Here is a 25,779-nt window from a genome sequence, read left to right as displayed (position 1 = left end):
ATTTTTGCTGAATGGTAAAAAACTAAAAGCTAACATTTGCATCATGTGTTGGTGGCAGGTGCCTCTCTGTCTTCTTCAGATCAGGAGGGGCTGACGGCACTTAGCTGGGCCTGCATGAAGGGCCAGAAGGGGGTGGTGCAGCTTCTGGTGGAGGCAGGAGCAGATCTGAACCAAGCAGACAGGCAGGGACGAACTCCGCTTGACCTAGCTGCCCTCAACGGGGATGCAGATACAGTGGGTTTCGTGCTTTTGTGTAGAAACTGTTTGCTGTGGAAAAGAAAATATTAAGATCATTGTGGTTGTGTGGAGACCTGGATGACAATCAGTTGTAAAACATTACAGTTGTTTGACTAGAATCATAATGAAATCGTTTGCACTGCTGCAATCACTCATCACAAAGTGTCACAAAGCTTCTCACCGAGCCTCTTGATCACCGGGAGGACAATCAAAACTTTTTGATAATTTAATTTTTCTAAGAATCTTTTAAGTTAACAAGCCGAACACTTTGTTATAGATGTTTGTGAATGCAGCAAGGGGGGCTGGATGCAATCAACTAGATGACTGATATTTTAAAGATGTTCAGTTGGAATATGAATGTGTTTTTAGGTGCACAGCCTGGTGGAGCATGGAGCGGTGCTGGAGAGATCAGACAACAGCGGTACCAGAGGTTCGGATCGACCAGCAGGCTGCCAAAATCCAGCTCTGGTTGCTTCACTGCTAAAGAAGGGATCCAAAACAAGTAAAAACACAACAGAATGGTGCAGAATGGGCCTGCACTGATTCCCACATTGAGGAATTTTACAGTCATAATTATTTAATGCTAAATCAGACAGTTATGTCATTCAACCAACCAGAATACACATAAAACTGAATCAGCTCCTAAAGCTGAGGGCATTTTCATATTTGTGTTTGCCATAGTCCAATCAATAGATGATTTAGAGTTCCTTTTTTAGCACTGCAGTGAAGCTTATTGCTAAATTTTTATCCCATCTACTCTAAATTCCTTCTCGCCTCTTTTTCGATCCTCGGTTGCTCTCCTTCACAAACCAAAAGGCTACAAAACCGCACCACATGATCGGTCAGGTACGTGATTTATTAAACACACCGAGTAAACGCGACAAGGTGAGCCAGATCATATAAAGATAAATGTTTGTGCACCTCCATCAGGTCACGCTACGTGGGCTATGGCTTCCTCCAAACCAGACATCCTCCTCATCCTGCTGCAGAAGCTGATGGAGGAAGGGAACATCCTCTACAAGGTAGCTTTCATCAAGGGTTCGTTGTGGAGCATCTCTATAATAAAAAGTCCAAAACTGATCCTGGTGCGCTTTGTGTTTCTCAGAAGGGACGTATGAAGGAAGCAGGCCAGCGCTACCAGTACGCTCTGAGGAAGCTCCCCCGTGAGGGGCAAGGAGACGAGCTGAAGGGACTCATAGACCTGCGAGTCTCCCTCTATCTGAACCTTTCACGCTGTCGCAGAAAAACCAACGTAAGGACCAAAAAAAGCTTAATCACTCATGCACTATTTCACAGCAGCAGGTTAATTAGATGCTGAGGGATGGTTGACCAGGTAAGAGAGTTGCTTCATGACATGTATAATTTATCTCTCCTAAAAAAAAAATACTCTCTGCATGTGGCTCCCTGCAGAAATATTACTCCTTTTGAGGCCTAATTTGATGTCTCTCTGGTACAATAAACAGAAAGACCCAGAAGCAGGTGGAAACATAATGTGCATGCTGTTAGTGTGGAGACGGATGTGTGTGGCCTGCAGCCAGGTTTAGAAACCACCCTGGTGATGACAGACGTCCTAACAGACTGTGTAAAAATGCCATCCTTAGGGTCACTGCGGCCGATGAATAATGGAGCAGATAATGTGATGTGATAAGGTCACTCTCTCTGGCCGACAGGGGAGCTCTCTCTTTCTGTGCGTTTCTACATGGTGGCTTATTTACAGTGGGCCGGCTAAAATGAATGTTTTGCTTTAAGACCCAACAAGGTACATGATACCATCATTAAACATTCAGCAGCACCGTTCAGAATTCAGCGCCGTCGTTTCAACCTCTTTCTCAAGGACAAATTCGCATTGTGTTCGTGTCATTAAATATTCACCTGGGAGTGATGAGAGGAGCACTGAAAACCTGAAAGAAAACAAGCAACTTTCGGCCTGTTTCACTCGCTCTCCTTCTGGTCAATAAAAATCACACCTTGAGCAAGAGTCGATCTTCAGAGCCATAAAACAAGGCTGCAAAACAAACTTATTTTCCACCAGAAAAGCATCAGATTTCCGCTGCAAAGCCAGCAAGCTGCAGCTTTTTGCTTTGACACGCAGTCATGCAAAGGGTTTGAAATGAAGGACAAATCTAGCACTGATTGTGTTGTGAAAAGTAATAGCGGCATTCCAGATTACTTCTATTTTTGCTTCAGTTTATAAACTGAGTTAATACAAAATGTGGTTTTCCCTGTGTGAAAATATAACTGTGCCCCTTACTAAAACATTAATTAAATGCAATTAAATACATTTTAATCCAAAGGTTAAAAAAAACAACAAAAAAACACTTTGGATATAGAAGCTGTTTGATAAACTTTGCTAAAAGATCTGAAGAACAACACATCATGCCCTGATCTAAAGAAATTCAAGAACAGACGAGAAACAGTCACTGAAAATGTTTTGTCTGGTAAGGGCCACAAAGCTGCTCCGGTGAACCACAGTGAGAGCCATTATCCACAAATAGAGAAACAACCTGCCAGAATTAGTCCAAGAGCACGCTGACAAATCATCCGAGGTCACAAAATAACCCAGAACAGCATCTGAAGCGCTGCAGGCCTCACTTGTCCTCAGTTAAGGTCAGGGTTCATGATTCCACAAGAAGAAAGAAACTGGGCAAAAATGGCATCTATGGAAGAGTTCAAAGGGCAAAACTACTGCTGACCAAAAAGAGCACAAAGATCTGCCAAGAAACACCTTGTCTTGTGGGAAAGATTTTTTTATGGACTGACAAGACGAAAGTAGAACATTTTGGAAGATTTACATCTCATTAGGTGTGGCAAAAAAGTAACACATTTCAGAAAAAAGAACATTGTGTCCACAGCAAAACATGGAGGTAGTAGTATGGTGCTTCAGGATGTGGATGGCTTGACATAATAACCATTGGATCATAATTTCGGTTCTCCACCAGAAAAACATGTAGGAGAATATCCAACCATTAGTTTTTCACCTTAAGCTCAAGTGAACTTGGGTTATTCTGCAGGACAATGATCCAAAGCACACCGATGGGCACATCTCTGAATGGCTTAAAAAAAGGAGGCTTTGGAGTGCCCTAGTCAAAGTGTGCACTTAAATCCAATTGAGATGTCGTGTTGTGACCTGTGGGAGGCTGTTTGTACTTGGAAACCACTGAAAAATATTGCTGCTTTAATTTCCTCAGGTTCATCTTTGTCTGATACTACACTGTGTTTGATCAGTGTGTCAGAAAATGTCTTAACAGAAGAAATCTGTAAGGGGCAAATACATTTTCACACTACTGCAACTGAAACGATGGTTGTTTGTGACAACACAGGATTTTGGCATCGCAGAGGAGTTTGCAACCAAAGCTCTAGAACTGAAACCCAGGTCTTATGAGGCTTATTACGCCAGAGCACGGGCCAAGAGGAGTAGCAGGTAAAACATATTGCATTAAGTTTATTGTTATGTGAAATTAGAGCAATTCATGCGAGAATCAGCAATGTTACGCCTCTGTGGCTCTGTAAAGTAAGTATTTTTAAAAAGCCTTTGTTCATTTTCCCTGTCCTCCCCAGGCATTTTGCTGCGGCGCTGGCAGATCTCCACGAAGCAGCACGACTCTGCCCGTCCAACCGGGAGATTCGCCGCCTGCTGGTGCGAGTAGAGGAAGAATGCAAACATCATCAGAAGATAGCCGGCAACAACGCGGCGCAGGGTTACAACAGGAACCCTCACGCCCACCACCATCAACCCACAGAGGAGGAAACAGACGTCTTTTCACTGGGAAGCCTGGAGAGGCAAATCCCAGCCGAGCAGCTTGATCCAGAAAGGGAAGAAGAGAGGGAGGAAGGAGACGAGGTGGGTCTTCGCTGTGGGAAAGGTCCAGAATTTTGGCCTCTGAATCCATATGGTCCTAACAGGGCGCTCCCCGGAGGTGTGGCATTTGGTTTACCCGATCAGTCTCCATGTTTTCCTCCTGAGGAATATGTTCAGAACCAGCTGTTTGTGGACATGTTTGAGCCTGCTCATCCCATGAACAGACAGACGCAGAATCAGGGCAGCAGGACTCATCACAACTGCCACTCTCTCCAGTCAGGGAGCAGAGGCGGGGTCAGGCCTATGTCTCTGTGTGGTCCATCTAGCCCTCTACCAGGCAGGCACATCTCCACCTCCCTGAGGCCAGCACCTCCTGGGGGAATTGACATTGGCCCTGGATTAGCCAATGAACTCTCTCGACACAGTCCTACTGAGCATTATCATCCTCTGTCCCCCAACAGCTCATCCCCACCTGGACCTCTCCAAATGTTCCAGCCTCGCTCCTCCAGCTTCTCCAGAGGCTCTGACAGACTGTCCACCCACTCCGGGCCTCTGGATAGCCTTGCTCTTGCTTTGGGATCCGGGCTGGATGGAAGGAGGGACGGTGGTGGAGGAGGAACAGCAGGCTCGAGGGGCTCCAGCTCCAGTCAGGCCTCCAGCGGGAACCTGTCAGACGGAGGAAGGCAGCAGGGGCCAGATGCCCCGTGTTCCATCAAGAGCAGCGGCAGCTTCAAGGCCAAACCTGAGCTGAAGCCACGGCCCTTCATGGGGGTCATAGACAAGTCAGTGCGGGTCCAGAGCCAGCAGAGCTCCAGCATGAGCCGACAAGGTCAGGGAGGAGGAGGCGGCGCAGAGAGTTTCAGTATGTCAGTCATGGAGTTCCAAGGGCTGAACAATGAGTTCAAACGCGCCTCATTCCAGGAGCAGCTCTCTGGGAGCCAGCTGCAGGCCAGGGAATTTGGAGATCGTTCCCATCAGCGAGAGAGCAGAGGAGCTGCGTCCTCCCAGCTACTCTTTCCCGAGGGCAGGCACAGACAGGCGAGCCTTACGAGAGACAACCCAGCTCTGCACATGGCTCCCATCAAACCTAAACGCTCATTTATAGAGTCCAACGTCTGAACAGTTTGTCATAGCACAGATAGGGTTATGTCCCACGTAAGGTAGCAAGGAGACTGATCTGAGAGCAGCTCTCTTCCTTGAGCCTGTTTTGTAGATTTCTGCTGCTGCACTGCATATACAATCTAGAACCAGAACCGGAACTCAGGCTACTACGCTTTTGCTTACATGTATACAACCACACTAGTGTATTCATGGAAACCAGACATACCTTAAGTAGAGATTTTAAAAAAAACATGAATACATGAGACATTATCTCAACTTTAGCAAATTATATAAAATAAATAAGCCAGAGAAAGCTTTGTGCACGAGTATACAAAACCTCCCGCTATTAGCTGCAGGTTCTAACCATTTCTATTGTCCAGTGTCTTTTAAAAAGCATCTATATTTGTACGGTGTACACGATCTTTGCAGATAATATATTTCCTCGTAGGTGATTTATCTGTCAGCATTAGAGGCTTCAACAGAGATTACTTTGTGGACTCAAGATTCTCTTTGTTGGTACATTTGATAAGAAATGTCTTTGTACATTTCATTGTTGGAAACCTCCTCATGACTGGACATTACTGCATCAACATTTACAGTATATAGTATGTTATTTATTTTTGCATAGCAGAGACCATGTTTAGACAAAGTGTTTATGAGCTTGAAGACAGAAAGAGAGAAATTACAGAATGTAGGACAGATAAATCTTATGAGACTTATTACATTGCATTATGTCCATAGTTGTCATATACCCTTTGCAGAGTTATACTATGATATACACAATGTTGCCACATTATAATTGTGGTATATTAAAAAATATTGATGGACTGTATTTCTACATCTACTTCTTTCACAGTTAAATGGGAAAATGTTGATTAAGCTCTGAGCTGCTTATGAATGGAAAAAACTGTCCTTTCATAACTTGACATATATACACACGAAGGGAAAATGACAATGACTGCTTTTGTCAGATTTTCTACATTGCCTTGTATAAATGTTCTACAGTTTGATGAATGTAATTGATTTATCACCAGCTGGGTGTTGACACATGTCTTTTGCCCAGCGCTGTCACTATCAACTTGTGATGCTATACCTGAAGATTATTCGAGTACTGTTTTATTTCAATTACTCCTAAAAAAATTACTTCATAAAAAATGACATCACACCCACAGATTCTGTATTCAAATGAGGTAATGTTGTAGGCTTGTAAGCTAAAAGCATAAGACTTTCTGTAAAAAAGGGACTATTTTCAAACAGTTCTTACACAGATTTGAAGGATGTCTTAACAAATTGAAGGGCGATATACTGTGTTAAATAGACATATACTATTCAGCTGTTAAGCTAAATTAATTTTTACACTACTTTATTACAGGTGCCAATAAATATGGCCAGCACTGTAAATTTGATCATCTACACAGATTTGAACTGGAAGTCAAGAAAAGTCGGAGATGCTTCAAAATATTCACCAAGTGGCGACCAGTGGCGTAGTATTGCAGTCATATGCACACTTTCTAGAAATAAACAAAAGGTTTAAGCAAAGCCTTAGATCACCATGTTCTCCCACAACAGATTCATGTCAGCCAAGTTCTTCCAAAATGTATTTCCTAATTTCTTGAATGGTGGAGATCTACTTTTACACATTGTTCCAAAACCTCTCAAACCTGTCCCAATAGCTCATAGCTCAGGGTGATTAATATTGAGATGCATAGGCCCGGCATATCTAGATATTGAATGTTTGTCCTTGCCTAGTCAAGCTTTGTTCCTCCACGAAGAACCCCACCATGAACCAGATGGATCTTGTTTCTATTAGCTTTAGAAGAAAACATGGAGCAGGTCAGAGCATGCTACTGGCTGGTCTTCCAGCGGCTAATGGCCATCTTGAGGGTGTGGTTGGGTGTGAGGAGTGTTGTCAGCAGGGGAAGGTTGGTCATTGGGCTGGAACGGTTCTTGGTGTTGATCCAGCTCTCAATGGCCTCTCTTTCATACGAGTATCCATCTGTTGGAGCAGGTAGGTTTATTAATAAAACAACTCACGTCTTTTAAAGTGCCTTGTAAACATTTATGATTTATGCAACTTTTTTTGGTAGACCAACACATAGTAGTGAATAATTGTGGAGTCTTTTTTTTCGACCAATAAAAATCTGAGAGGTCTTGCCCATTCTTGTCAAAATAGCCCAAACTCAGATTGGATGGAGATTGGCTTTTCAAGTGTTGCCAAAAATTCTCTGGTCTGGGTCTGGGTCTGGCCCTGGCCCTGTACTGGACCATTCTAATATAAAGCTGGGGTTAGATGTAAGCCACTACATTGGAGTCTTGGCTGAATGTTTAGAGTCATCCTGCTGAAAGGTGAACCTCCGCCCGAGTCTTAGGTCTTATGCAGCCTCTAACCGGCCTTCTTTCAGGATGGCCCTGTACTTCATTTATCTTCTCATCAATGCTGACCTGTTTTCTTGTTCCTTTGAAAGAAAAGCTTCCCCACAGCATGATGCTGCCACCACCGTTTTCCAGAGTGGGGATGGATGGCGTGTTCTTACTGTTAACTAGATTCTATCACTTGAGCTATGGATCACTGCAGCTTCTTCAGAGTTACTGTTGGAATTATGATTATTGATTAATTAATATTTATCAAGAATTATAATTAACAATCATAATTTCACAAAATTAATTTAACCAAAATCCTCATTTATGAATCGAAGCCAGAGATGTCCTCTGGTGTTGTAATTGTGGCTCAACGCCTTTGATAATTACAACCGTTAAATACTCAGTAATAATTGATAACTATTACCAGAGATGTCACTGTTTAATCAACCGTTTCTTCTGAAACGTGTGGAACTTGAACCTTATTTTGACTGACAAATCCCAGTTGCACAAAATAAACACAAAACACCTTCTCTTTATCTATGTGAATATTTATTAAACCAATCAGCCTGATACAATCAGCTCTTCGATCCAATGATCTTCACCTACTCAAACATGGAAAGTTCTACACAAAAGGGCAAAATATCTAAATAAACAAAATAAAACAAAACAGCAGTGGGTGTGTATGAGGTCAAACCAGCAGTTATGGCAAAATAAAAGGGGAACATGGTTGAACGAAGCTTTGGGTGCGCCCCTCCCAAAGTGTAGCTCAGTGGGACACGGGCAGTCATAAACCTTCCCCCAGCAAGGTTGTAAAACTAAGCCCACACAAAGGATCATAAACCCTTTTGGCGGCAAACCAGTAAAACATGAAGTTTAAGACAAAGAGAATGGTTGATTTTCACCATAAGGTTATTATAGCGGTTCAGTTTCACAGCGCACCTGCGCGCAGGTGTTCACACGGTAAAGACACGATTGCGAGACACAGCGGCCTCCGAAAGTACCAGGAAGTTTCAAAACAATGGCATGCACATACAATTCAGAACACATTAGACTCTAAATGGCGACTCTAATCGCACTAAAACCTCCTACTCTATCTTGCCCATGCTATTCCTAATAAATAAAAATAAAAGGATGGCTTTTACTTTGTTGAAGTCTTCCTTCTGAGCAGAGGGAGAGAGGAGGAGGGGGAACGTTAGAAGTTAATGTGCGTCCACAGTTAACTTCGGGAAGAGCGGTCAATCTTCATCCTTTGGCCTCCTTGGCGAAAAGGAAAAATATGATCTGACCGTCAGCAGTTGACTAGCAAGCAAGGAGGGAAAGTTGCGTCTCCTTGAAACTCTGTGGTTTTGGTTACATGTTAAACTCACGTCTTCGATTGGCAAAGAGAAATTTCTGGCCTTCTCATTCCAGAAACCTCGTTTATGAGTTTTTCGTTGGCCAATGAAGGAGAATAAATGAAGACTCCACGTGGGACCTCTTCTTCTCCATAGAGAGATGCTTCAGATGTTGGTCCGGTATCCAACGTGAAAGCGCTTCTTTCAAACATTCTCCTTCCTATATTGCCTCCTGTGATGTCAGACCTGGGACGGTTCCGTCATATCAGCTGCAGTGGCCGCTGGGTTTTGTAGGACAGACTATCCTGCGGTACAAAATGGCCGATGACGTTGGAAAGGCATAGTGGCGTCCAACAACGTGCAAATGGTCCAATATTCAGCAACAAAGTGGTCCAACAGTTACCATGGACCTCCTTGCTGCTTCTCTGATTGCAACTGACATGAAGTTGTGCCCAATGATGCACCGAACAGAACTCTCTGGGATGTTTAAAGATTTGAATATTGTTTTATATTCTAACCCTCCTTTTAAATTTCTCTATAATTGAAGGCAATCAGTGGCACTAGATTTGTTTAAGGATAAAAGAGTAAAAAGGGCTGGATAAAAATGCATTTCACACTTTTCAGATTTTCTTTTTTTTTTTTTCACAAATGCATACAATTATGCACTGCTTTGTGTTGGTCCATTAAATAAAGTCCCAGTAAAGTATATATAGCTCTGTAGTTGTGACTTGACAAAATGGGGAAACCTTTCCAGGAGTTTCAGTCCTTTTACAGAAACATCGATAGTAAGCAGGAATGCTGAAATACCGGCTGCTATGACTGGATCTCTCATTAGTTCTCTGGTGATTGGACACAGGAACTCATCAGGAATCCCTGAGCACACTGAATCATTCTTCAGCTCCTCCACCTTCCTCAGGAGTTTACTTCGCAGGCCGACCGACTCTACACAGAAAAAACCAAACGGAAAAAAATATGGAGAAATATGTCGCAGCAGAAAATGTGCTCTGACCCAACATTTCCATGGGCAATATCACTGTGAGTTCTTTGAGCATTTGTCATTCCAGCGTTTATCACTCTTCACTCTTGAATGGCAAATGTGAGCGTGGGTGAGAGTGAACGCAGTGGGAGCAAACCACGTCTGTCCAGTTCAAACACCAAGCGGGCTGAAGCCCTAAGACTAAAAAGTACAGAAGAAATTTAAAATAGTTAACAGCTGAACACAAAACTTACTGGGGTTTTCTGCCTCTTATGATGCACCTTTAGAAACAAAGAATGCATCGAATTATTCCCACCTTTGGGGGAACAAAAATGTCTGTCATTGCAATAGATAAAACACGCTGCTGCTCGGCGCTGTTCTCCAAGTTCGCTCCGCTAAGAAGGTGGGATCCATGCGGTGTTGCTAAAAACAGATCAATGTGAACACAAGCTGTCACAGCGCTGATGCTGTGTAAACTGAGCAGTGATTGACAGTGACTGTGGGATGGAAATGACGACATTTTCGTGGCATTACAGCAAACGTTTGCTGAGAACTACGTGACGAATGATGCCTTAGCTGGTAGACTGAAATCAACAACATAACACTCAGACTTCAGCCTTGTGGCATCTCTCTATGAACACACAAACAGTATAAGAGCTAAACATAGAGTATAGTAAATGGGGGAAAAAAACATTTCTGAAATAACCAGAAGGGCTTAATGATATTAGGTGTAAAATCCTTATGGGAAATTGTTCTTGGAGGATTGGGTTATGTAACCCACAAAGTGCACCAGATTAAAGCCACAACTGACCAAGTCTTTAAAGCTGAGCACTTTTACGGTTCAGCCTACTATTATGTAATCTCGCTGAGTAAAACCCTCATAAACAGTGATTCTTTCACCCTCACTCTAATCCACTGTACTGCCCTTTATCCATGTGAAAAGGTCAAAGAAATCATAATCCATACACATTTTACGTCCATCTGTACAAGAGATCAGGCCTGTAAAACATGGAGGACTGTTTATTTTCTCCCATTTCAGACAAAAAGATGAACATAAGGACTACAAGAAAGGGAGGAAGTGAACAAGTGGTGGTGCTCTCGCTGACCAGAGTGTGACATTTGTCTTCCTCACCTATGCCCAGCTCTGACGCCAGTGTCTCCTTGGTGAGACTCAGCAGCTCTGTCCCATCTATGTTATTGGCCTTGAATTTATCCACCAATCCCTCGAGCCCTTCCTCCACCAGCCACTCTGTCACATCCCTCTCCGACCAATCGGCGACCAGCAGCTTCGATAGGCCCGCCGTGGCTTTTCCTGAGGGAGGCGAGAGGAGTGGGTCAGCTGCTGATGGTTGCAGCACCTTTTAGGAAAAAAAAGACTAACTATTCCTCCCTGCAAGCTACATCTTAACGTCCTGCAAAACTGCTTTTCTTTTTTCCCCCTCACCTTTACAGGATGTCTCCGCAGACTCTTCTTTAAAACCTAGAAAAAGGAACCAAAACTGTAAGCAAGAGAACTGCAAAGCACTTTTAAAGCAACCCGAGACACTTGAGGCTGAAGTGTAATGAAAAGAGAGCACTCAAGCACACAACACCTGTGTCCCTCGTTGCCAGGGGGAGCTAGTCTTAGATGAAAACATGGCACTATTAGCATGACAGACCAGTTTAAAGTTGCAAGCTACAGATATAACAGGACTGACTTCGATTACACCAGCTATACCTTATTGAGAATATTTGTTAGGAGAGTAAAAGTAACAACAACATATTAATGTTTAAGATAAAATGCAAAACTAACCAGGCAATGACAGTATGTGCAGTAAAGGAGGGAAATGACATGAGAACTTATTGTAATTTAGTTATATAATAAATATATACACAAATAGATGAATATATATGACTGCTGTTGGTGTGTTTTTTGTGTATTTGCTTCCCCCCCTCACCGTGTCCGCTGCATCTGTCCTCCAGCCTCCAGATGTTGACGGTCTTATCCATGGATCCGGTGGCGATCAGTGGTGAGGTTGGAGAGAAGGAGCATGCCGTCACATACCTGCAGCAGGGGTTCAGTTACACAAATGATAGCACTGAAAACTCTAACAAGTATTAATGCCAGAAGGATGCTTTTTGTTCAAATGTAACCTGAGCCTAACCCTGAAGTAAGTAGTTTTTAACATAAAGTGACAAATAACTCCAAAGTTATGATTGAGATTCAGTTTGATTGATTGATTTCTCCTTAACTGCAAGCCATAATCATTAATTAACACAAAATAGTCAGTTTATTGCCATTGATAAATTAGATCATCAACTTTATTTTCTATTGACTTAGGCTTTTGTTGCCACGATGATATGAAACATTAAAGTGTGACACAAGAGCAAAAACAGAAGAAATTTGTAAGGGTGCAAATACTCTTTCACAGCACATTCTTTTCAAGACCCGAGCAAAAACAAAAAAACAAAAATCAAATAATTCAGTGCTTTTCCAGACTGTGCAGGAACCCTTGATCTAAAATCAAATGCTCAGCTGATTTAAGGAAGCCAGAATAGAGCTAATGAGGGAGAGCTCTGCAAAACCTAAGCTGGATGGCTGAGAAATGTTGATCCACAAAAGCTCCTTGACTTCACGCAGAAAACGAGAGAGGAGCTTCGCTAAACCTCCAATCAAGACACTCTCTGAATTTAACTCTAAAGTTGAATGAGTTTCCTGGATGCATTGTGTCTAAAGTTTCAATTTACTTCTTTTCTCTGGCAGTTATCATCCTGCTTCTATTTCAGATACCGATTTTCTTTTTCCGAAGCACTTTGAATTGGCCTCAGTGAAAGGAGCCTGATGCCTTTCAGACACAGGTGGCTGGATCGATGTGTAAATGCTTGTGATCATTCATCTGTGACTTATGTGTCTGTGTGGTGGGATCGAGCGTGTCCTATGTATTTAAAAATAGAAACCAATGTGCGGAATCAGTGATGCAACATAATGTATATTTACATATACATATTGTTCAATCCCTTAAAACGTACAATTTCCAAAATTCTTAGTAATCAAAAAATGGAAAATGATAAGAACAAACTTGTGATTCTATCCATTTGTAGTAATGAAAACGTTATTAAATAGTTAGAAATAATCAGTTTACCATCTCATCAAAGGCTTTCTTTTTTTTACAATAAATAAATATTCTGTCTGGAAGGATTAGATATAATTATAGTTTGAAAATGACCAAAATGAGCAACATTGAAACAAATAAATATTTACCTCTCGTGTTGGTTCAGTGTGTAAAGCAAAACTGCATTATTCTGTGAAAAATGCAGCAAAAAACCAGTATGAGGACCATGGAGTCGGGGATAAAAGCGAACATCCATCAGTGTGACAATATATGCAAGAGGGACTCACCGCATCATAGACCTTAACACTTTTGTCCACTGACCTACAGGTAATAAAAAAAGAAAAATCAGTTCAGTTCAAGACATGAATTTCAAAACCAGGTTCTTCACTTATGGAATAAACCGATCGTTTGTCTCCCTCTAGTGGTTTTAAAGACGCATTGCAATAATACGAATGTAGAAAGTGGCCTACTTACTGAGCATGCTGAAGTAAATCTACAAAAATCTGTATCCCGATCATAAAGAGATGAAAAGATGAACACCGACTCATGAGAATAAGGATGGTTGGAACATATGTGGTGTTAAAAATCTCATCTCGGCAAAATAACTGACCTCAGGGTTAGACAATTCTGCTATGCAATGCAAGCGGGAAAAATATTATCCAACTGAAAGGGCCTAAAGAGTATCATTACCACCACTGAGATGTACAATCCATGAGCAGTACAAAACAGCCACAAATTATTCTAAAAGCCTAAAGGATGTTTTGTGAATGTTAAAATGAGACTGAAAAAATGCAATAAGTTAGGATCTTACCCAGATACGAGCAGCTGCCCATCGGAGGAGTACGCGCAGCAGAGGACTGGAGCCGTCTGGCCAGCTAGTGTATGCAGGAGGACCATCTTAAATCCTGCAAAAATAAAGCAACAAGTCTGATTATACACAGCTTTAAATATAACCAATGAGGGAAGAAAACAAATTCCAGTGGATGGAGTGCTCTAAGATAACCAGAGAGGTCTCTGAGTGCTATTATGATGACAAAAACACACACGAAGGTGTAAAAAGGGTTGTACAAAACTGTGAAAACAAGACATCAGGATGAGAAGTTGTATTTCTAAAGGGAATGGCATGGAGTTGTTCAAAATAAAATTGTATGTTCATTTAGTTTATATTTCCTCATATGTTGGTGGTGATTTGTTACAAATAAATTACAAATGCTTTAGAGGATGATGGACCCATTAACCTAACCACGGTGGAGACCACAAGGATTACTCATCAGTTATATACCAAGTCTGATACACTGGAGAACTTCACATGGAACAGCTATCTATTGCTGTTTTAACAAAACAACCAATAACAAGCTAATTCCTTCGGGATTAGGCGGCAGGACACAGTTTGTGGCATTTTATAGCTTGCTGCTATAATCCAGAATATATTGTTCTATTACTAAAAGAAAGATTTCCAACACAGTCAACTCAACACTAGCTATCTAAATTCATTTGTACCTCCAGAGGCGAACTTGCTAATGGCCCAGATCTTCAGGTGACAGTCTTGCCCGCAGGATGCCAAACGAAACTGCACAACTTGGCCGCCTAAAGAGCAAAATTAAACAACAATAAATTAAGGGATGATGTTCTCTTATATCTTATCTCTTCGTTTAAAAAATAAATGTTAATGTGATTCATTTAGGGAACTGATATCGCTTTGACTGTAATGTCTGAGAGATATTAAAGAAGCCACACTTAGGGTAATTGACCATGTGTTTGATAAACTCACAACAATGGTTCTCACCGCTAAGGATGCTGGGAGCAAAGCTGCAGCAGGAGACCCCCAGGTCGTGGGCATTCTTCTCGGCGAGGAGGTGGTTCAAGTCCAGATCCCACAGACGCAGATCTCCGTAGGTGGAGCCCGTCATGAACATCTGACTGCAAGGGCTGAAGGAGCAAGCTACCATCGTTGTGTCACTCACTCCCCCCGTCCTTCATATAACAAAACACAAAAAATGCAACTGAATGAAGTTTGCTTTTCATCATTGTTCAAAGTCAAATGGATCTGGTGCCAACATGATCAAATATTGTCCCAGCACTGCAGTATTTGGTGTAGGGAGAGCTGTTTGTGCTGTATTTAGGTTTATTTTATGCAGCCATTCCATTATTGTGCTGTATATGAATATAAACCGAAAACTTATGGATCTAAATATAACTGATTAAGGAAATGTCTTTAATTTATTCTTCTGTCTGACTAAAAAAAGTTGATGGGGTTTAATTTAAAGATAAGAAGATAAAAACATTATTCATTTTATAATAGATAAAACAGATCTGTACAGGTCCTTCTCAAAATATTAGCATATTATGATAAAGTTCATTATTTTCCATAATGTCATGATGAAAATTTAACATTCATATATTTTAGATTCATTGCACACTAACTGAAATATTTCAGGTCTTTTATTGTCTTAATACGGATGATTTTGGCATACAGCTCATGAAAACCCAAAATTCCTATCTCACAAAATTAGCATATTTCATCCGACCAATAAAATAAAAGTGTTTTTAATACAAAAAACATCAACCTTCAAATAATCATGTACAGTTATGCACTCAATACTTGGTCGGGAATCCTTTTGCAGAAATGACTGCTTCAATGCGGCGTGGCATGGAGGCAATCAGCCTGTGGCACTGCTGAGGTCTTATGGAGGCCCAGGATGCTTCGATAGCGGCCTTTAGCTCATCCAGAGTGTTGGGTCTTGAGTCTCTCAACGTTCTCTTCACAATATCCCACAGATTCTCTATGGGGTTCAGGTCAGGAGAGTTGGCAGGCCAATTGAGCACAGTGATACCATGGTCAGTAAACCATTTACCAGTGGTTTTGGCACTGTGAGCAGGTGCCAGGTCATGCTGAAAAATGAAATCTTCATCTCCATAAAGCTTTTCAGCAGATGGAAGCATGAAGTGCTCCAAAATCTCCTGATAGCTAGCTGCATTGACCCTGCCCTTGATAAAACACAGTGGACCAACACCAGCAGCTGACACGGCACCCCAGACCATCACTGACTGTGGGTACTTGACACTGGACTTCTGGCATTTTGGCATTTCCTTCTCCCCAGTCTTCCTCCAGACTCTGGCACCTTGATTTCTGAATGACATGCAGAATTTGCTTTCATCCGAAAAAAGTACTTTGGACCACTGAGCAACAGTCCAGTGCTGCTTCTCTGTAGCCCAGGTCTGGGGAATGCGGCACCTGTAGCCCATTTCCTGCACACGCCTGTGCACGGTGGCTCTGGATGTTTCTACTCCAGACTCAGTCCACTGCTTCCGCAGGTCCCCCAAGGTCTGGAATCGGCCCTTCTCCACAATCTTCCTCAGGGTCCGGTCACCTCTTCTCGTTGTGCAGCGTTTTCTGCCACACTTTTTCCTTCCCACAGACTTCCCACTGAGGTGCCTTGATACAGCACTCTGGGAACAGCCTATTCGTTCAGAAATTTCTTTCTGTGTCTTACCCTCTTGCTTGAGGGTGTCAATAGTGGCCTTCTGGACAGCAGTCAGGTCGGCAGTCTTACCCATGATTGGGGTTTTGAGTGATGAACCAGGCTGGGAGTTTTAAAGGCCTCAGGAATCTTTTGCAGGTGTTTAGAGTTAACTCGTTGATTCAGATGATTAGGTTCATAGCTCGTTTAGAGACCCTTTTAATGATATGCTAATTTTGTGAGATAGGAATTTTGGGTTTTCATGAGCTGTATGCCAAAATCATCCGTATTAAGACAATAAAAGACCTGAAATATTTCAGTTAGTGTGCAATGAATCTAAAATATATGAATGTTAAATTTTCATCATGACATTATGGAAAATAATGAACTTTATCACAATATGCTAATATTTTGAGAAGGACCTATATTTGTTCACTGTTGTTCAGTAACTCAACGTTTTTAGCTCCCAGGAAACACAAAAAATTACTTTACCTTGACAGTTTTTTAGAGGGGAAATTCCAGAGGGCCAAGGTGCCATCAGATGCACCAGAAACCAGGTGGGCCGAGTCAGGAGAAAGCGCACAGATCCTAACAGGACCGCGGCCAGGATGTTCCAGGACGGCCTCGATGTCACCCGTTACCATGGACCAAACCAACGTGGATGCATCAGTGGAGCAGGAGGCGAGGAACTGCCCGCAGGGGCTGAAGCAGCAGCAGTGGACGCTGTAGCCATGTCCTGTCAGGGGTGAGAAAGGCAGCTCGGAGAAGTCATGAGCGTCATATATCCTGAGGGTTTTGTCCCCGGAGCAGGTGGCCAACAGTCTGGCGGAGAAGGAACACCAGTTGACATCGTCTTGATGGTCTCGTAAGGTGCAGATTAGAGACGCCATCTGCCAACTCTAAATTTTACTATAAACAACAGAAAAGAAGAAAATTAGATCCAGAACAGATCCACAATGAGACCTTCAATAAAGAAATAACTTAAATAAAGAACTAAACACAGAAATCTGGACAAACTCATGCTTGTTTAGTTTGTGTCTTTACATATATTCAAGTAAACCATGAAGAGCAGGTACACAGTTCTGCAACCTAAGAACGCTAACATAGAGCTATGGCTGGTTCCACTGGTTTTTCCACATATGAGGCCATTTAAACAGATATCCAGATGAAGCTTCAATAGGGATCTCAATGCAAAGGGAAAATTATGGTTCCAACCAACTTTATGTCTGCTCTTTTCTTCCTATAATCAAATTCTTTCTACAAGGTTCCTCTAGATTTTTCATGTTAATATTACAGGTCGGTTTATCATCTACATGTTCCACAAATCATGGAACAAGTGAGTCTCCGATTTGACTTTTTGAAGTTTGGGTTTTCTTGATAAGTGGACCAATTTAAGTAATTATTTTAAAAGGATATAAAAATGTGTCAAAACTGGATTATCCTAAAATAAATACAGGTTCTTTAAATCAGTTGTGACCTTTGATAATCTTATTTTATTTGTACAGAAGCTAAACCTGGCCCATGTGTAGACCCTGATCTCAGTGGGTCTACAGGCCAAACCACAGACATTATCATTTTTCCATAAGTTTGAATTAATGTTTGGGTTTTCTTTCATTAAATCAAAAACCCTCAAAAATAATTTAGTTGGACAAAAAACGTATTGTTTGATGCGGCAGTATAATTAAGCTAATCTAAATATAAATCAATTTAAAAAACATTAATTATTACGTAATCAGATAACTTTTCAGATACTGGAATAAGGCTTAAAGTCAGGAAATATTTTTCCAGACTGTTTTCCATACTTTTCCAGACTGCACGGGAACCCTGGTTCCTATGGTAACCGGTAGCAAATGATATTAAATAAACCTCATCATTTGTTTTGCTCAATTTCTTGAGAACTAGATGTCAGTCTGATGCTAACAGCTGTGCGAAAGATAACAGATCTAGCTAATAAACCTTCTGACTAAAAACAAATAATAAATAACTGTATTATATTTGTATTTTCTTTTCTGTAAACAAAATGAAACAGCATAAAGAAACCCAAAAGCTGTATTAGTTGCCCGTGCCAGGAGGTGTTATCAAAATGAACAGGTTTAACATTGGAATAAAGGAATCACTTGTTTCACTTCATAAATCAGTAAACCAGCACAAAACATCACAAACTGTTGCTGCTTGAGAAGCTAACGGTTCCTCAGGATTAAGAAGCCATTTTCCCTTCATATGAAATCCTTAAAACATCAAAGCCAGGACAAAACAGTCGTGGGAAGAAACAAAGCGTAGTTGGTAAAAACCTTCTCACCCTTCTCTCCGTCTCTGTGCTGTTCAGTGTTTACTTCCGCCCCGTTCAGCTGACTATGACGTCACCGCGCCCCTCCGAAGCTGCATTCGCTGTAGCTCGGAAAGGGAAAGGAAGGTTTTCGGGAATTCAAATGGATAAAAAAATAATTATTACCTGCGATCATTGCGTATAGTGTTGGTTATGGTGAGACATAACCTGATTTTAATTCGACATTTGAATTCAAATACATTAGATTCGGTCCAAAGATCCTTTATTAATCCCGGAGGGAGATGAGATATAGGAAATATCAATATCTATGTTCCTCTTAAACAATTATCGATGGGTATAGTGGTGAAACCAGTATGGTGGCTGTGCTGCAGTGGATCTGAAGATGCCTCTGACTGGTGACAGCGTTGAGTGACTCTGTCATGCAGAAGACGCAGGGTTGTCCATTATGGCTTTTATTTTATTAACCATAATTTTTGCACAATCTATGGAGAATCCAGAACTATCCCAACAACACAACCAGCCTTCTTTATCACTTTGTTCAGCTTTTTTCAGACCTAGAGAAGTACAGTCTGCCCAGTCCCCTTCTGTACACAGATTGTTCTCCTTCTCCCCTTGTCCAGTCTATGAACACAGATGTACCACCCCCACCTCTTTTCCCATGACGGAATCAGTCTTTGGCATGTTCCTGCCTCTTCTAAGATCCACAATCATCTCTTTTTTTTCACCTTCATGATTGTTTCCACACAATAGCACAGAAGAGTCTAGCAGCTTTCTTTACTCAGTGTCTTTTCCATCTGAAACTCCCGACCAACTCCCGTGTTTTTCTGCAGAAGACAGGACTCGAACTTGCACTGAAAGAGGTTTACAGAGTGAAAAGGAATGGTGAGAGTACTGCCCCCTGTGGAGCTCCTGTGCTGCCGACCACCTGGTCAGACACAACTCCTCAGTCCCACAAACCTACAGTTATTAATCCAAGTGATCGTGGAGGTATCTTGGAGGTATCTTCTTACACAGTGAATCAGGCTGGATTGTGTTAAGTCCTCACAGCACTTACTAAAGACAAAAGAGTGAGCTTTCTTTGCTCCTGGAATAAGCAGGATGTCCACCATAGCACAGGAATCTTCTCCTGGGTCAGGCTGTAGTTGAAGAGGTGTTGCAGAATCCCACATAGCTGGACTGCACAGACCTTCAAGCAGGAGTGAAAGTAGTTTTAAAACACCGGTACTTAGGGGCGGAGATAGAGGGGGGGCTGGGGAGGCACAGGGGACATACATACATACATACATACGTATGTATGTATGTATGTATGTATACATAGGAACACTCAAATAACACATCTTAGATCTGAATGAATTAAATATTCTCATTGAATACTTTGTTCGGTACAAAGTTGAATGTGCTGACAACAGAATCACACAAAAATCATCAATGGAAATCAAATTTATTAACCAATGGAGGCCTGGATTTGGAGTCACACACAAAATTAAAGTGGAAAAACAAACTACAGGCTGATACAACTTTGATGTAATGTCCTTAAAACAAGTCAAAATGAGGCTCAGTATTGTGTGTGGCCTCTACCTGCCTGTATGACCTCCCTACAACACCTTGGCATGCTCCTGATGAGACGGTGGATGGTCTCCTGAGGGATCTCCTCCCAAACCTGGACTAAAGCATCCGCCAACTCCTGGACAGTCTGTGGTGCAACGTGACGTTGGTGGATGGAGCGAGACATGATGTCCCAGATGTGCTCAATCGTATTCAGGTCTGGGGAACAGGCGGGCCAGTTCATAATTTCAATGTCTTCATCTTGCAGGAACTGCTGACACACTCCAGCCACATGAGGTCTAGCATTGTCCTGCATTAGGAGGAACCCAGGGCCAACCGCACCAGCATATGGTCTCACAAGGGGTCTGAGGATCTCACCTCGGTATCTAATGGCAGTCAGGCTATCTCTGGCGAGCACATGGAGGACCATACGGGCCTCCAAAGAAATGCCACCCCACACCATTACTGACCCACTGCCAAACCGGTCATTCTGAAGGATGTTGCAGGCAGCAGATTGCTCTCCACGGTGTCTCCAGACTCTGTCACATCTGTCACATGTGCTCAGTGTGAACCTGCTTTCATCTGTGAAGAGCACAGGGCACCAGTGGCGAATTTGCCAATCCTGGTGTTCTCTGGCAAATGTCAAGCGTCCTGCACGGTGTTGGGCTGTGAGCGCAACCCCCATTTGTGGACATTGGGTCCTCATACCATCCTCATGGAGTTGGTTTCTAACCGTTTGTGCAGACACATGCACATTTGTGGCCTGTGGAGGTCATTTCGCAGGGCTCTGGCAGTGCTCCTCCTGTTCCTCCTTGCACAAAGGCAGAGGTAGCGGTCCTGCTGCTGGGTTGTTGCCCTCCTACGGCCTCCTCCACGTCTCCTGGTGTACTGGCCTGTCTCCTGGTAGCGCCTCCAGGCTCTGGACACTACACTGACAGACACAGCAAACCTTCTTGCCACAGCTCGCATTGATGTGCCATCCTGGATGAGCTGCACTACCTGAGCCACTTGTGTGGGTTGTAGAGTCCGTCTCATGCTACCACAAGTGTGAAAGCACCACCAACATTCAAAAGTGACCAAAACATCACCCAGAAAGCATCGGTACTGAGAAGTGGTCTGTGGTCCCCACCTGCAGAAACACTCCTTTATTGAGTGTGTCTTGATAATCACCAAAGATTTCCCCCTGTTGTCTATTTCATTTGCACAACAACATGTGAAATTGATTGTCAATCAGTGTTGCTTCCTAAGTGCGTGTGTGTGTTAATTGCTACTCTCATCTGTGGACCCCTCGAGATCTCTCTCTCTCAGCAAAGTCCAAACTCAAACTAATTAAAATTTATCAATATTTACTTTACTGTAGGCTGTCTGTATAAGGTAGAAATTAGAATCACTTGACAATGTAGAATATATATATATATATATATATATATATATATATATATATATATATATTTCAATTGTTAAAGAACTGCGATGTATGAAACAATGATAAACCCCATTTTCTGATGCAAAACCATTTTCTCTGCACTTTCCGTCTTTTCTTTTAAACAGAAGTGATTGTTCTCTGCATTGTGGTCAAGTTTTTATTTCATTTAAATTAAACATTTGAAAGTTCGGTTGTTTTCGAGGTTTTTATTTAAAAGTCTGTAGATGGTAAGTGATTTATTGTTCGTCCTGTCCTAATGGAAGCAGCGGTTTTTTATGTCTGTGTACCACCTGTGTAAAATTTCCCAGTCCATTAAATCGAACGCACCGATCTCCTTGGCAACCGCTCTGTTTTGGAGGTAAGCGCGCATGCGCTCTCGTGTAGTGTATGTGAAATCTCTGGTCATAAGCGGTGTTTTCGAGCTGTACTGTGTTGTTGTAATTCAGCAAAATAACATGAAACATAACTAGTTTATCTCCCTTTGCTTTTATGCTTTTAACTGGAGTATTTAGCAGCGAGCAGACAGACATTAAACGTAGCGGTGCTCGTTTTAAAGGCTGGCCGTTCACAAAAACCTCGAGCCCCGAGGGGAGAGAAGCAAAGCAAGAGCATTGAGGCTCCAGCATAGCAGAACAGTTCAGAAACTATTTGGAATGAGGGGGAATAAAAGGATCTGATCTTCTTTGTGTGATCGTGAATTTTGCAGCCATAACTGGTTCTGGATGACGGCTTCATAGCAGACAGCTGTTCTTCCCTCTTCCCAGTACGCAGTACCAGAGCAGAATCTTTTAGTGGTACACAGTACTGGACCGTCTTCAAGAGTCTGTGGATGACACCGTCTGGACGTGCAGCCTTGTGGGTTAATCTCTGCAGTTGCCTCTTTCACCTGACAGAGGCAGGAAATGGAGGAGGAAAAGGGGGTTTCTGTATCTGTTTTCGGCTGCTGACTATAAGCACAAGCGTTTTGGGGACCGGATGAGCTCTGATGTTCAACAACAACATAATGATTTTAATGATTGTTTCTATCATTTCCGGTATGTTTACCAATGCACCATTATCATTGGATCAAAAAATGACAACTGCTAGAGTTCCAGATTCACAGATGTGTGTACAATTTTAACCTTTTGACCCCTGAAAGTTTTAACTAAAAGTGACAAATTTTCATGAGCATTGCACTTTTCATGAGAAAAAAATTCTCACGTGCTCCTTCACTTTGAATTGTTTCACAGATATAATGTAAAGATTTATGCATATTTTTGCATGAAATAAGGATTTAATCACCTGTTTGATATCATTACCTGTATAAAACACACCTGTCCACACTAGGAGTGGGCATTTATCAATGTGTTTATCACGAAAAAAAGTCTTTTCATGAAATGAGTTTGAACTTCTCATGAGAACAATACATTTCAATTAATGATGTTTGAAACCCCTAAAACTGTATTGTCAGAAATGTTACTTTTACTATTTTCTCTATTGTTTGTTTCATGAGGGTATTACGGTAATTCATTTTTAAAATAGGATTAAATGCAATTATTGTGTGCAGTTTAGTGATAAAAACCACACCCCTTTAGGTAACTGGTGTCCAGAAGAAGACTATTTAAAAATGGGTATGTTTTTAAGAGCAGTATTTGTGTTTGTGGGGCTATAATATGCTTTGACATGCAGTCACAACCATAGTTACCTAAAAAAAGACTGAAAATCCATTAGTTTTTTTATAATCACCTTTATCGTTATCACAGTAAATATCACAAAATATGAGAAACTTTTTAAGTCCACATTGCCCATCCCTGCCTTCAACCTCTCCACCATGGGCAAGAGCCCATGTCTAGAAGAAACGTTGAAGATCCGTATGGAGGAGTGGGCCAACATCCCTGCTGCTGTGTGCAAACTTGGTCAAGAACAGGAAACGTCTGAACTCTGTAATTATAAACAAAGTTTTCTGCACCAAATATTACGTTCTATTTTTCTGCTGCTTCAAATACTTACTTCTTGCAACAAAATGCAAATAAATAATTTAAATATCATACAATGAGGTTTTCTGGATTTTTTAAAAACTTTTTTTTAGACTGACTCTCCATTCTTTGCAAGTGAAAAAACTGCAAATACTCTATCACTTATCGTTACCCTTTTATATTATTACTGTTTAGAGTCTAGCAAAATATGTTGCATTGTTTTTGGCACCAGTTTAGTCAATTATAATTTCAGAGATTACATCATACTCTTAGTTGAGGCAGCACACACACACACACATACTGAGGTTTACTTTCTACTTGGAATAAAAATAAAGATTTTCAATCCAGCGACGCAAAACAGACACATTTCACCAATAGCAGCTCTGCGAAGTGGAAGCCGAAATGAAGCAAGTTTAAGACGCTTACGTTGAAAAACATCCTTTTAATAGGTCCGTGCCACACACTAGTGAAAAATAAAGCTCCTACAAAAGAATGATACTTTTATTCCACAATATCTTAAATAAAGTAACTTCAAGTACTTTTGACTTGGGTACAAAAAAATCTAGCTGCCTCCATCAGGCCACGACACACAGCAAGGTTCAACACAGTGGTTACAAATGGCCTTAGGTCCTCTGTATTGTGGCAGATTTTGAGGAAATGCGTCGTGGAAGCGAAAACTGAATGCTTGTTGCTCCTTTGTTTCTCTGCTAAGGTGAGGAATGATTTCTGTGTTACTGCCCGACTTTGGAGGCCCTGTCTGATTTAAATCATATTAAAAAAATAATTGTAAGAATGAAAACTGAAAAAAAAAAAAAGAAAAACCAAACAAATAAAACAACAACATCCCCTACATGCCCCTGTTGGAAGGGTAGGCACTACCAAGATTAAGGATACCACAGTGTTTGCAGAGGATATGTATATACTGTACAAACAATATTTATGATAATGTTTTCATCACGTTCACTAAAATAGAATGCTACAATCATTCTAAGGCATAAACAATATCTTAATATTCTTCAACAATTTTTACACATCGTTCCAAACAAGACATATTATTGACATTAATAAACAGTATATACACACGGATCGCCGTTGTCGAACTGTTCCTCTGCTGCTCCTGTAAATAAACGCAGTTTTACAGTTTGAACAAATGAATACAGTTCTCTGATGCCCCAAAGCACTGAACAGTGTAAACAGGTTTTTTTTCTCTTTCTTTTCTTGGCTTTGTTTTGATATTAGGGAGAAAAAAAAAATTATAACACAAAGACACATTCCTTTTTTTGTTGTTTAAATTCAAAGCAGTTCAGATGATTCCTCCTTTTTCATAGAAAATGAAGTGGACCTTGATTCATAAATAATTATTACAAAATTAAATACATTCACTATAATACGATTAAATAACAAAAGACTATGTACAGGTAGTGGAAAGTAATCTAGCGCAGATACATCAGTGATATTTGAGGATTCATTCAGTGCAGTGTTCTGAGACAGGGAATGGTATTGCACTAGGACACCCCATTTCTCTGGGACTCTTTGGGGCTTTTATCCCTGTTGTAAATAAATCCAGCGCACCTCATGTAACAATGTTTTTTTTAATGCTTTTGTATGTATTTTTTTTTCTATGGTGATATCTCTCTTCAACACACAATGGATTCCTTATAAAGGAGTCGACTTTTTCTTCCATCCTGCAAAAAGCCACGAACTCCGTCAGAAAATTAAAAGAAATAAGAAATAAAACCTGGTGTTCCGGTATGAAACATTGAATGGGTTCACAAGGAGAGTCTGAACAGTTTAGTTTGTTTGCTTCAGAAGCTCAGTCCAGCGCTTCTCAAAAAACTTCCTCATGTTGTGACCAGCTCGACCAATGTCCGAATTGTCTTCATTGAATTTTTCACAGTTATCAAAGACCAAGTTGACATCAATGATGAAAGTCTCCAGGTTTTGATACCTGAAAAAAAAGGAAAACAATAATCAATCAATCCTTAAGACATAACATGTTACCTGTAAAACATGTGGTTGTACACATTTGGAATCTCCATGCTTTTCCAGACTTACATTTCCAGAATTGTCATTACATTTTTGCCAGTTTTTCAATTATAAATAAAAGTAATTATGCACCAATGGATGGATGGATGGATGGATGGACTAATAGAAGTTTGTTCAATATTCTGTTGGGGAGCACCAATTGTGGTTTTCTGGCCGGTC

At 41.3% G+C, this 25,779-nt stretch overlaps 3 protein-coding genes across 7 annotated transcripts in view; 1 reads left to right on the top strand and 2 right to left on the bottom strand.

Moving 5' to 3' along the window:
- Window positions 1–5,969, top strand: part of LOC124866820 (protein TANC1-like) — a 45,333-nt gene extending 39,364 nt beyond the window's left edge. For both annotated transcript variants that reach the window (XM_047362784.1, XM_047362783.1), the window contains 7 exons: window positions 59–234; window positions 607–739; window positions 1,054–1,083; window positions 1,168–1,259; window positions 1,343–1,489; window positions 3,558–3,658; window positions 3,796–5,969. In XM_047362784.1, coding sequence (XP_047218740.1) covers window positions 59–234; window positions 607–739; window positions 1,054–1,083; window positions 1,168–1,259; window positions 1,343–1,489; window positions 3,558–3,658; window positions 3,796–5,155 — 2,039 coding nt within the window. In that variant the 3' untranslated portion in view covers window positions 5,156–5,969. The remainder of the gene's footprint in view (window positions 1–58; window positions 235–606; window positions 740–1,053; window positions 1,084–1,167; window positions 1,260–1,342; window positions 1,490–3,557; window positions 3,659–3,795) is intronic.
- Window positions 134–18,793, bottom strand: wdsub1 (WD repeat, sterile alpha motif and U-box domain containing 1). 4 transcript variants are annotated; one of them, XR_007037926.1, is made up of 13 exons: window positions 18,661–18,793; window positions 16,854–17,270; window positions 14,687–14,874; window positions 14,401–14,487; window positions 13,712–13,805; window positions 13,188–13,221; window positions 13,050–13,090; window positions 11,746–11,852; window positions 11,253–11,288; window positions 10,941–11,120; window positions 9,640–9,774; window positions 6,883–7,133; window positions 134–267 (listed from the first exon to the last, which is right to left on the bottom strand). XR_007037926.1 is itself a non-coding variant. In XM_047362785.1 (12 exons), the coding sequence occupies exons 2-12, from the start codon at window positions 17,249–17,251 to the stop codon at window positions 6,982–6,984; spliced, it is 1,452 nt and encodes a 483-aa protein (XP_047218741.1). In that variant the 5' UTR covers window positions 17,252–17,270; window positions 18,661–18,793; the 3' UTR covers window positions 5,730–6,981. The 4 variants fall into 4 exon arrangements, 3 of the variants coding, with proteins under 3 accessions (XP_047218741.1, XP_047218742.1, XP_047218744.1); XM_047362785.1 differs by lacking the exon at window positions 134–267 and having other exon boundaries at window positions 5,730–7,133; XM_047362786.1 differs by lacking the exon at window positions 134–267 and having other exon boundaries at window positions 5,730–7,133; window positions 18,525–18,662.
- Window positions 18,794–23,996: 5,203 nt separating this feature from the next.
- The window catches only part of baz2ba (bromodomain adjacent to zinc finger domain, 2Ba), a 73,792-nt gene continuing 72,009 nt past the window's right edge, over window positions 23,997–25,779 (bottom strand). Inside the window, exon 38 of the mRNA XM_047362587.1 lies at window positions 23,997–25,522. Coding sequence (XP_047218543.1) covers window positions 25,366–25,522 — 157 coding nt within the window. The 3' untranslated portion in view covers window positions 23,997–25,365. The remainder of the gene's footprint in view (window positions 25,523–25,779) is intronic.

This window comes from Girardinichthys multiradiatus, chromosome 4 (genome assembly GCF_021462225.1).
Source record: "Girardinichthys multiradiatus isolate DD_20200921_A chromosome 4, DD_fGirMul_XY1, whole genome shotgun sequence".
In the NCBI taxonomy this organism is placed as follows: Eukaryota; Metazoa; Chordata; class Actinopteri; order Cyprinodontiformes; family Goodeidae; genus Girardinichthys; species Girardinichthys multiradiatus.
This window is presented reverse-complemented; position numbering and strand designations above follow the sequence as displayed.

Coding starts and splice junctions, on each gene's coding strand:
- wdsub1 (XM_047362785.1), bottom strand. CDS start 17,251: ATGGCGTCTCTAATCTGCACCTTACGAGACCATCAAGACGATGTCAAC. Junction 14,875..16,853: donor CCCTCTAAAAAACTGTCAAG/GTAAAGTAATTT, acceptor TGTTATATGAAG/GACGGGGGGAGTGAGTGACA. Junction 13,091..13,187: donor GTGTTAAGGTCTATGATGCG/GTGAGTCCCTCT, acceptor CATTTTTCACAG/AATAATGCAGTTTTGCTTTA.